The sequence below is a fragment of the Salvia miltiorrhiza genome, chromosome 5 (assembly GCF_028751815.1).
Source record: "Salvia miltiorrhiza cultivar Shanhuang (shh) chromosome 5, IMPLAD_Smil_shh, whole genome shotgun sequence".
NCBI classification, from domain to species: domain Eukaryota; kingdom Viridiplantae; phylum Streptophyta; class Magnoliopsida; order Lamiales; family Lamiaceae; genus Salvia; species Salvia miltiorrhiza.
The window spans coordinates 26,306,638-26,318,092 of NC_080391.1; the positions used below are offsets into that span (position 1 = coordinate 26,306,638).

At 38.7% G+C, this 11,455-nt stretch overlaps 2 protein-coding genes across 7 annotated transcripts; both read right to left on the reverse strand.

Annotated features, from left to right (window-relative positions):
- Positions 1-784: 784 nt before the first annotated feature.
- Positions 785-9,043, reverse strand: LOC131024278 (uncharacterized). Of its 6 annotated transcripts, none has more exons than XM_057953796.1 (19): positions 8,570-9,043; positions 8,422-8,463; positions 7,860-7,931; positions 7,634-7,705; positions 7,078-7,170; positions 6,171-6,282; positions 5,904-5,949; positions 5,718-5,789; positions 5,058-5,120; positions 4,804-4,958; positions 4,655-4,719; positions 4,353-4,503; positions 4,136-4,241; positions 3,909-4,044; positions 2,419-2,483; positions 2,157-2,321; positions 1,688-1,760; positions 1,527-1,600; positions 785-1,145 (listed from the first exon to the last, which is right to left on the reverse strand). In XM_057953796.1, the coding sequence occupies exons 1-18, from the start codon at positions 8,601-8,603 to the stop codon at positions 1,545-1,547; spliced, it is 1,578 nt and encodes a 525-aa protein (XP_057809779.1). In that variant the 5' UTR covers positions 8,604-9,043; the 3' UTR covers positions 785-1,145; positions 1,527-1,544. The 6 variants fall into 6 exon arrangements, with proteins under 6 accessions (XP_057809779.1, XP_057809777.1, XP_057809778.1 ...); XM_057953794.1 differs by having other exon boundaries at positions 7,634-7,711; XM_057953795.1 differs by having other exon boundaries at positions 7,860-7,934.
- Positions 9,044-9,299: 256 nt separating this feature from the next.
- LOC131025720 (uncharacterized) lies at positions 9,300-9,863 on the reverse strand. The gene has a single exon (XM_057955512.1). The coding sequence runs from the start codon at positions 9,861-9,863 to the stop codon at positions 9,300-9,302; it is 564 nt and encodes a 187-aa protein (XP_057811495.1).
- Positions 9,864-11,455: the final 1,592 nt, after the last annotated feature.

The window sequence follows — 11,455 nt, forward strand, 5'->3', positions numbered from 1 at the left end:
TTTATATTTATTATTGAATATCACATTAATCTTCCACCTTTTATGTGAGTGTCAAAATAATTAAGTATAATAATAGTCTCACCTACTTTTACTAAAAATATAAATGGATACCAAAATGTGAGACAACCAAAAAAGGAAAGATGAATACTAAAAGTTGGGACGGAGAGTATGAAAATGTGATTCAATCATCTAATTTACAAGGTATTCGCATATTTTTTTTTTTCATTTATTTATCTAAATTCTTTATTTACTCTCTCTATATTTTAGACATTTAAATCAAAATTGACTAGAAAAATTGTATAATCCCAATATTTATTTAAATCAAATAAATCCCTGACGTTCACAAATTAAAGCAAATAAATCCCTATCATTCACAATTTTTAAACAAAAAAAGACTTATTTGCCCCATTTAAAGCGTAAGGGGCCTATTTTTTTCTTTTTATATAAACATTAGGGGTGTATTTGCTACTTACCTATGTTCGAAAGCAATTAACTTTTATCTTCTATAAGACCTAAAATCGCAAGTTCTAAGTAATGCACAAAGAAATAAATGTGTGAATAGCCAGATTAATACCATAGTGTAACATATATAGACATCAAAGCTAAAAAATAAACATAGTAGTAATAACTTTGAATATTCCAACCTTAACACACAACACATACAAATTTCCTACGCTAGTTTCGATTCCTCTTCCAATAAAAAGAAGCAAAAGGTTGATTGCTTTCAAACATAGGGTAAAAGTAGAATAAATGAAAACAGAAAACAGAAAATTGTTGAGGCAAGTTTGAAGCAAGTATAATATAGTAGTATTAGACAAGAGCACATACTGTATATATCGAAACTGTAAATCGAGCAAAGCTACAATGAGCACCAATGTGAAACAAATATTACGATCATATACACCTCAGTCTATGAAGAGGACTCTTGGAGAAATACAGTAGTCGCACAAACTTACAACTGAGCCACATCTTATAGATTTTGTATATAAACCAAATTAATGGCAAAGCACCTGAAGAGAGCAACCAGAAACAACCGTCGTCAATCTTCTAATCACCCTCAAATCATTTGAAGGATATGATACTAGGTCTTATGACCAGGTGCTTTCCGTGTTCTCTCTTTTCATCTGAGTTCTGAAATCAACCACCTAACCAGAAAAAAATGAGTCAGGCGTTGCAAACTACGATAATATAGTTACGTACACCAAGATTTCATATTAAATCAAGAGTAACATCACAGCTCACGAGTAACTAATAATGACCTCTCGAATAGTCTAAGCATGTATATTCAAGTAGTGTATGAATTATAAGCCACACAACCAATCCAACCCCAATAACTAGTCTTCTTGAGCTGGCGAGAATGTCTCAAGTAAACACTTTAATAGCTTACAGGAGTCCACAATTCAAAAAATATGGATGGCTGCTGACAACAAAATGTATTGGAGCTACAAGCCCATACATGATATGGCAGTATCAGCAAACATGAAGCTGCAGTGTAACATGACATTAAACAAGGTGGAAATACCCACCTCTCAAGACAAAATTGTTTAGGCGCTCTCACTTGAAGTCAGCCCAGTTACCTTCCCCACAGCAACAGTTTTCCCTGTTAAAAATGTTAGTTTTTAATTAATTTATTTTTTAAAAAGAGACAGTTTGCAGTCCAGGAAGCAATACATAATGCAACACTAACCTTCAGTGCGAAGAGTAAACCGCCCAAGCTGTGGAAATTCCGAGTACTTCTCAATGCAAATCATGTTGTTCACCTATGCAGAGAATGATTTAAAAGCAAATTTTAGTTTTGACACAGAAGTCCCCCATAATGCTAAAACAAAAATATTTTAGAAGGAAATCATCTAGTCGGTTAGTAGTGACCATACAAACAAAATACAGATGCATATGACATATTGACAAAAAAATAGATAACAGGAATACTAGCATCAATAATATGCAATTCAGGTTTCATTTGGGAAATGGACAAAAATCTAGGGGCAGCAGCTAGCATATTTGTAGGGATTTTCTCTCAAAAACTTGTATTTTTATTTTTTATTGATTTTTTACTAAAAATCATTGGGTGGCATAAATTCAATATCTCTGATGTGGTTTATGCTAGAAAAAGACACATGAATATAATTAGGAAACACCAGCTGAAAGTGTAATACCTGAACACGGCATTCCACAACAGCGCCTTTCTTAACAAAAAGTGGTTTCTTTTTCAAACGTTTTCTGGTTTTGGGATCAATCTGCTGAGTCAACTCAACAATCTCACACTCTTCCACCACAGCATGGATATGTAGGACAGCCTTGTACCCAGCACAAAAAATTGCCTGAGGATGAAACGCATAATAAGCAGTTAACAGCACATAGATCAAGAAAACAAAAAAAGGAAGCAAGAGAAATGAATGAATAGAATGTAAGGAGTACATTGTCGAGCAACTCCAAAATTGACAGTTGGGCAAGAAACTCAGATACAGCAGCTACTGGTCTTGCTGTCAAAAGAAAATGACATTGATTTTAGTTGGACAGAAACAGCAAGCCAAAGTTTGTACATTCCAAAAAAATACTCCCTCCGTCCCAATATTGTTGGCCACATTCTTTTCGGCACGGAGATTAAGAAATTGAGTGTTATGTTTTAATTGAGTGGTTTATATTTTTAAATGACTTTTTGTTTATCTTAATTGCTTAATTAGCAAATCTCCCAGCAATCACCACAAATGTGCCGGCAACTCTCCGGCGACCGGCGACAGATGAACCACCCCCTAATTCTACCCCTCACCCAAACCAGACTTCGCCTTCACATCGTTGAATCACCTCTGCCTTCCTCCGCCTTCTTCCTCACTGTCGCATCACCTACGCCTTCTTCCTCACCAGAGTTTCGATGCCCAAAAACCAGAAACCAAAAAAAAAAAAACAGAGACAACCCAATCGGAGCCCTAGACCTCCGAATCGCGACCTCCGCCTTCTTCCTCACTAGAGCTTCGACGCCCATCAAAAGCCCTAGCCTCCAAATCCGCCATCCTCCGCCCAGAAACCAGAAACCAAAAAAAAAAACCCAATCGGAGCCCTAGACCTTCAAATCGCGACCTCCGCCTTCTTCCTCACTAGAGCTTCGACGCCCATCAAAAGCCCTAGCCTCCAAATCCGTCATCATCCGCCCAAAAACCAGAAACCAAAAAAAAAAAAAAAAACCGAGGCCGGCGACTGGTTGCTGTGAGAGAAGGGCGGCGCCGTGGCTGGGAAAAGGGCGTCGCCGTGGTTGGGGAGAGAGAAGAGAGAAGGCGTCCGACGAAGAGAGAGAGGGACAGAGAAAAGACGAGGGAGAGGGATGATGCCGTCGTGAAGGAGCTCGACGCCGGCGGCTGGCTCGCCGGCGAGCAAAGACGGCGGTCGTACTGGGGAGGGGCGGTGGTGGTAGGGGGGGGGGGGGGCGGCTGAGTGTGGGTGTGTGTGTGTTTGTGTGTGTGTGTGTGTATATTTAAGAGGGTTTAGGTTGAAGTAGAAATTAATTAATTGAGTTTAATTAAATTAAATGTTTCCTTTTTAGGAAAGTGGCCAACAATAATGGGACAGACCAAAAAGGAAATGTGGCCAACAATATTGGGACGGAGGGAGTATAATGTTATTACTATAACCTAAATGCTAATCAACACTAGACTTCAGTGTTTTAATTCACCAATAAGATCAAATTCATGTAAATGTGATGATGCATTTCAAAGCATACACCAGTTCATATAAAATCATATATTCAAATCCAGAAAATTGTCTTTCCAGTACAATAGCTTGCCACAGGTCTGATAGCTTAACCCAGTCCAAACTAGATTAGGGTACTGATGTTTAATAAAGAACAGGAACACCTAATATAAACCAAGACTAGAAAGGAAGAGAATGACAGGAAATTAAACCAAAAAACTCACCAATGCTACTCAGAACAAAACCCCCGATAATATCCTCCTCTTCAATCCCCGACAACCTGACACGCAAATTTTCACCAGGTCCAGCACGCCTCACTCTATTTTCATCACAGAAGATGGCAAGAACTTTAACTTGTACCTGGCACATATACAGTTCATAACTACAAACTACAGAAAAAGATCATATATCTGATGTACGAGAATACGAAAATTTGCATTTGAAAAGGCACCTTATTAGGCATGACTACCAAAGTGTCGGCTTCACGGACAGTTCCAGATTCTATTTTCCCCATGACAACAGTTCCCATGTCCTTAAATTTGTCAATAATCGGCATTCTACCAAAGTGAGAAAGATTTTATAAATAAAAGTACCACTTCATCTATATTTAAAGTCAAGTCATGTACGTTAAGAAAGTTAGAGGAGAGTAACTAAAACTCCTATTTTACCTGAAAGGACCTTGGGGATCACGTGGCGGAACTTCAATAGCATCAAGAGCTTCAAAAAGGCATCTACCATCCCACCAAGGACATATATCTTTGCCCATTCTAGTCTTCATATTTGTCCCCATAAGACCAGATATTGGGAGAAACTGAACATCTGCCAAATTATATATTTCACCCATACAAAATTAAATTAGAATGGAGAAACAAGAACGGTAAATGAGAAGCAGACTTTCACATATAGAACCACATAAACTTCCAATGGTAAATTAGCAAAATTAAGATCGGAATTTACTGCAAATTTTTACCTTTTTTCACATTATAACCTGAGGATTTTAAAAATGTAGTCATTTTTGACTCAATCTCATCAAATCTGAAAGATAAAACATAACATAAGCAGGTTAGATACAAGTATAATAGGGACAAACAAGAGAATCATCAAGACCACTAAAACCACCTCTCTTTTGACCATTTCACAGTAGGCTCGTCCATTTTGTTGACGACAACGAGAAGCTTAGAGACTCCCAAGGTTTTTGCTAGTTGGACATGTTCACGTGTCTGTCCACCTCTCTCATAACCAGTTTCAAATTCTCCCTTTCGAGCTGAAATAACCTAGGAATATAGATGAGACAACATATATTAGTATAAAGACTACACGGAATCACAAATACCACCTTGTACAAAATTATGACACAGTGAAGCATTACTTACTAGTACACCTATATCTGCTTGAGATGCTCCACTGATCATGTTGGGCACATAGCTTTTGTGACCCTGGAGATTAAAAGTTAAAGGACCTCTTGCCGAGGCAGCAGAATACCAGAAATAAAGGGCTACCTTCCAAACATACTTAGCCTTAGGTAATAGGTACATGACAAGTTTTTACAAATTGACCCTACAGCTAACTATGTATTTCCAAGAATGTAATAAATAGAGTACAACATCGCTATACACATAGCTATTGACCTTTTATTGAATGAGTGAATGGAAGTATTTGTTATCTCAAGGTAAGCAAGTCTTGGAGGAAAACATGCATATTCAATGAAATGGAGATATATCTTCATCTAAAACTGGTGGTAAGATGAAGAAAATGACAATATGTTGCCAAAACCAAACTGAATGAACACTTTTACAAAATTAAAAAACTTATCTTGCCCCATAATTCCAACTTGTTCACTGAATATATAAGTAACACTACACAATATCAGCATAAAGAGCCCCTATTTCTGAAAATCTATCAACTTAGAAGGAAAAATAGCACCAAAGAGATGTAACATATATGATTGTTGTTGTCACTTGTCAGTATCATCTAAATATTTCACATTTTTTTATTAAGGAAAAGAGTAATAATTTATGAGACTTAAGGATTACCGGGGCATCTAATATTGTAAACCTTGTGGTTTCTGTCTCAAAGTGGGCTCTTCCAACCTCAACTGTTTTCCCCTATATATTGGGGAAAAAATCATGCACGGGCTCAGCAGATGCACTGTAAGTTATTGAAAGAAAAACATAGCTGGCAGGGTAACTGTTAAAACAGCCAAAACCACAGATACATACCTTAACCCTCTCTTCTTCATTTGTGTCCATGATATAAGCCATATACCTAACAATTTCAGAACAAAAGGCTTAGTAGGAAACAACCGAATAAGCCATGATTTTTAAGACCGTCAAGATCATGACCAGAAAAAATTGAAACACACATATAATCCACATGCATTCAATGAAAAGGACTTCATGACTTACATCTCTCTGCATGAAAAATAAATCAGATCACACATGTGAGACAAATGCACTGGTTTAAATACTTCGACTCCAGTTACTTACCAACTCTCCCTACTTTTGTCCTTAGCTTCTTTCTCATACTTTTGTATTGTGCGCTCATCAACTTGCCCACTAAGATATAGAATTTGCCCTCCAATTGTAGACTTCCCGGCATCTGCAGAACATGTCAAAACTTCTGATAAGATACTGCCACATGATATCTACAGTTACTTTATAGAAACTTCTGAATTCAGATTCTTAAGCCTTAATTAGTTTAATATTCTCTTTTTTGTTGCCCTTACTCAATCTAGGAGAAGCGGAAACTTGACACCATGTTTATGGAGAGTAACAGCTACCATCCACGGAAATGGGGAAAGAAAGCATCCATTTTTCCCATATAATACATATTACTGATACAACTCAGATATGGGAAATAAAAGTTACAAATAATGAACATTAACTGAATAATCCATTGTAAGCAATAATGGAAACTAAAGAGAAAACTCCCTTATCATAGAAGGATATCCACAAAGAACACCAAGTTCAAAGAACTGACATGATAACCCAATTACTTTAGGGAGTATTATAGTTCTGAGCATCCTTTGTATATCCGTTGACAAGGAACTACAGATCCATTATCAGCGTTCTTTTCCCTAAAATAGTTTTTTATTAAACACAATACTTTCTTTTTTTTTTGATAAATTACATAAGTAAATAAAGAAATTCAAAGACCGCGCAACGGAGGACTCAAACCGAAGACCTTAGGTCTTGGGCATTAACCTCCTACCGCTAGGCCAATACTTACATTAAGGCATGATGCATAGATGCTAAGTTCTCATTAACTTCTGAGTATAGAACTAATTCAGATGTAAACTTCATTTTTCTTTCTTGAAATGTAGAACTCCATATGACAGCATTCAGTTAAGGGGGAACAGAATATAAATTGAGACTTTCAAGGAAATTCTCTTACCAACGTGACCAATGAATACAACATTCAAGTGTCTCTTTTTCGGTTCATCCACATCATCAATATCATCTGGAGGAATGCTTTCCTTATCTTTCACTGGATAAAGGAAAATGGAAAAACAAATCCATAAACAAAAGCTTTAAGAAAAGAACCAAGAGAAAACAACTTGTAACAAATTTGGAAGGACTGAGTAGACCAACTAGTACAATATGAGCAGTACCTAATTTCAAGGTGAGGTTGGCGGGATAAAAAGATAAATTAATGGATTACAGAAATGAATACCAACATGCTAGTTTCCTCCTACAGATCAATCAATTCAATAAGGCAATAGTTTAACATCCTATACTTACCAGTTACCAATTTTCACAAACTACCATGACAAGAATTACAACTCAACATATGCTGAACCCAAAAGCAGTACAAAATGATCCCATGTGTGCCACAAGAGGTAGACTTGCAGAATCTTAAGCATCAGGAGTATGTAAGCTAATCAGACAACCATTGTGCACTTATGAGTGCAGAATTCAACCAATTAACTACTAGCAGCAGGTCCACCTACCTCCATCTGTTTTATCAGGATTCAAAACTGTATCATGCTTCCCATCTTCTGAATTAGCCATCACAACATCTTCTGTAGCTATCAACGAAAATTAAGCAACATAAAGCGAGAGAGTAAGACATCAATAAGAGTGATGTATTTTTCTGAGCTTAAGTTCTTAAAGCTACATATCTGACTAGCCTTCAATTTATAACCATTATGGATATCTTAAGTAATCCCTCCATACCTACGTCCGTTTTGTCATGATTTACAACTACATCAGGCTTTACATCTTCTGTGTTAGCCATCACAGTATCCTCTGCTAGCAATCGCCAATGGGACCCAATAGAAAGATCAAAAAATAAAAACAAGTTACACATTTACATTTGCATACCACAACCAGTAACCAAAAAGAAGTATCAAAGAAGGCTGTTACTAAGTCATGGATTTTAACATAATAGATTTGTTAACAAGCCATGCCAAGTGCAAATAACTCATTAATATTAACAGCTGTCTTTAAACCACAAATTCATGTTCGCCACTATCTACCTCCATCAGTATCAGGATTTACAACTATATCATGCTTCTTCTGCGTTAGCCATCATAGTATCCTCTGCTAACATTCGGCAAGAATTCACAAACAAAAACAACCGGCATCATAAGTACTACCTTTAACATTAATAACAACCACAAGAACAGCTCTTGATATGCATCATAAAGCAGGTTACAGAAATCTAAAGATCACAGACATATCAAATGCTAAAAGAACTATCCAGAAAAGGGAAAAAGAAGAAAGAAATACAACATACCAGCTGAATCGAGCTGCAGAGCCTTGATATCATCCGCGATGTCTACAAAATGCATAAAATCAATCAGGGAAAAAGAAAGAACAAATCGAATCCAGCAACAATAAACCAGTGTCACATAAACAAAGTGAAATTCGATAAGCTATCGGACCCTGCGTCGGATGTGTGGTGCCCGATTCCGACATGGCTTGAAGAAAAATTGATAGGAAACGGAAGTGAAAGAAATTCGATTGACTAGAAATAGACGGCGGCGGAACGGAGATGTTTGGGGGGCGAGCGGTGGAAGCTGGAGTGGAGGTGGTCTCCAGCAACGATTCGCCGGGGAAAAGGGGCGGCGGCGCGGCTGCTTAAGGGAGAGAGAGGAGAGAGAGAGAGAATAGATGGAGAAGTTATGGCGTGAATTTCGCAGCGACGTCTGAGTCTGAGAAGTTCTGGCCTGAATTTATTCACTAACAGCTGCGTCTGAGTCGCAGCGACGAGTAGTCGCCGGAGTTGAAGGATGAAGGGATATATGGAGAAGTTCTGGAGAAGAGGGAGACGAGAGAGGCTGTATTAAATTCATAAATTTGTCATCTAATAGTATGACCTAATTGATTTCTATGACCTGCGAATTCTACCCTTTTTCACGATGGACTTGTAGTAAAAGATTGGGCTTTAAAACAAAAGTTATTTTGGGCCTCTATTTTAATATAAAATTCATTTTTTTTACAATTGTGAATATAGAATTATATTTTTTTTTTGATCAGGCAAAGGAAATTAAATAGAAAGAGGTACCAGCAGTACCCAGAGCAAAAACAGAGTACAAAAACATAAAAAAAAAAAAAAAGGAGAAGGAAAAACGGGTCTCAAGACCCAAAAACAGAAAGCCTCAAAAGCATAAACTATCCATCCAAGTTCACCGCAACAAACCACCGCCTGAAATCTAGAGGAGAGGAAGACACCTTGAAAGCTGTCCTCCACCCCCAAAGCCTGTTCTTGATCTCCGCTGTCATTCTCTCTTTGCTCCACGTACCTTGATTGAATTTACATTCATTTCTCCCTTTCCAAAGGCACCAAATCGTACAAATCCAAACTCCGAGAAGAAAAGGAGTGTCCTTCTTGTTTCCAAGGTTAACAAAAGCCAACAGATGCTCTTTCGCCTTATGATGTCTAGCTGATTGTTTCCCCACCCATCGTAAAATATGGTTCCAAATTTCATCGGTTTCCTGGCATTCGAAGAAAAGGTGGTCGATGGTTTCATCTGCCCCTTTGCAGAAGACACAAAGCTCCTCCGAATCCTGGAAAATTACTTGTCGCTTGCGAAGATTGTCACAAGTAGGAACTCTCCCTTTCAACACTTTCCAAGCTGTTGTGATCGCCTTGAATGTAGCAGGAGCTTTCCAAATGAGGCTCCACTCTTCAATTTGTCTGCTAGCCGACAAGGAACTGGTAGCACAACTCACCATTTTATAGAATTATATATATACACACACTTATATATTTATAAATATCAAATCAAATAACATAATTTAATATTTGTTTGAATTGGATTTACAACCCCAATATATTGATGATCAAAGTAAAAAAAATCTCTCACCCATCTTCCAGGAATATATGATTTTTTTTTTCTATTTTCTTTACTTTTATACATTAATTGTATTTCTTTTTCCATATTTTTGTTATATATACATATATATATATATATATATATCAGTTTTTGTACTTTTGTTTACAAAGTTTTTAGTTATAATATTTTTTAATGAAATTATTGCTAATGAGATTTATAAGTTAGGGGTAATTGCCTGTAAATTCCTAACGTTTACACGAAATTGGTTTATGCACCTTTTTTTTATTTTTCTTCTTTTAAATACCTAACCTTTAGTTTTTGTCTGGAATTTGTCCGGTGACCGGTTTTTACTGACACCGGCGCCGGAAATTACAAGGTGGCAGCCGGAATCGATGCAGTGGCAGCCGGAAAGTGACACCTAAGCAAATTTAGGACATGTGGAAAAAAAATAAAAAAAAATGATAAAGAAAACATCCACATCATCATCTTCTCCATTCTCCCACCTCCCAAACCCTAACCCCCCCCCCCCGCCGGCGCCGGCAGCACCTTCCCCCTCCCTAGACCCGTCGGCCTCCCCCTCCCCAGACCCCGTCTACCCCTCCCCTCCCCCAAAATCCCGCCAGCCCCTCCCCCATCCCCAGATCCCGGTGCCCCCCTCCCCAACCCCAGATCCCGCCGCAGCCTGCCACAACCCCTCCACCTCTCCAGACCTCGCCGGCCTTCTCCTCCCCCTCCCCTCTCTGAAATTTCGGCGACAGCAGCGGCGAAGCCGCCGCCATCGTCTCTCCCTCAAACCCCATCTCGGCACTACAACCCAAAGCCCTAAATCCCCAAATCTGACCCCCACCTCGGCACCGCCACTTCCCCCTCAACAGAGGCACCTCCGCCTCCGCCTCTCTCCCTCCACACCAGCACAACTCCCTCTCCGCCGCCCGCACCAACATATCCAAAATCCAAAAACTTAGAAAACCAAAAATTCGAATTCACCATAAAATTGCATAATTTTAAAAACTCAGACGCTGAATTTCGGATTTCAGAGCTTGGATTCGAAGAAAACAGAGGGGGCTCGACTCTTCTCCCTCAAATTGTGTGCTTCTGTTTGGGAGTGGCGGTGGAGGGTGAGGAAAGGCGAGGGGGCGACGGTGGTGGTGATGGCAGAGGGTGGGGGAAGGGGAGGTGGCGGCGGTGGAGGTGGCAGGGAGCGGCGTCGGTGATCGGTTTGGGGTGGGGGGAAGGGGGAAAACGGAAAAGACGATTGGGGGGGGGGTTTCCTTTTCTTTTTCTTTTTCTTTTTAATTTTCTTTCCACATGTATTTTTTATTTTAAATTTCTTTAGATATTTTTTTCATATGTCACAAAAGTGCCACCATGTTAATTTCCGGCTGCCACCTCATCAATTCCAGCTGCCACAGTGGCATTTCCGGTGCCGGTGTCAGTAAAAACCGGTCACCGGACAAATTCCAGACAAAAACTAAAGGTTAGGTATTTAAA

What these genes read in the sequence shown, in the direction of transcription:
- LOC131025720 (XM_057955512.1), bottom strand. Translation starts at nt 9,863, where the DNA reads ATGGTGAGTTGTGCTACCAGTTCCTTGTCGGCTAGCAGACAAATTGAA.
- LOC131024278 (XM_057953793.1), bottom strand. Translation starts at nt 8,603, where the DNA reads ATGTCGGAATCGGGCACCACACATCCGACGCAGG. An exon ending in ATGAAGAAGAGAGGGTTAAG is followed by an intron (nt 5,790 to 5,903) that starts GTATGTATCTGT and finishes CCCAATATATAG; the next exon opens with GGGAAAACAGTTGAGGTTGG. An exon ending in GATCCCCAAGGTCCTTTCAG is followed by an intron (nt 4,242 to 4,352) that starts GTAAAATAGGAG and finishes TCACTTTGGTAG; the next exon opens with AATGCCGATTATTGACAAAT.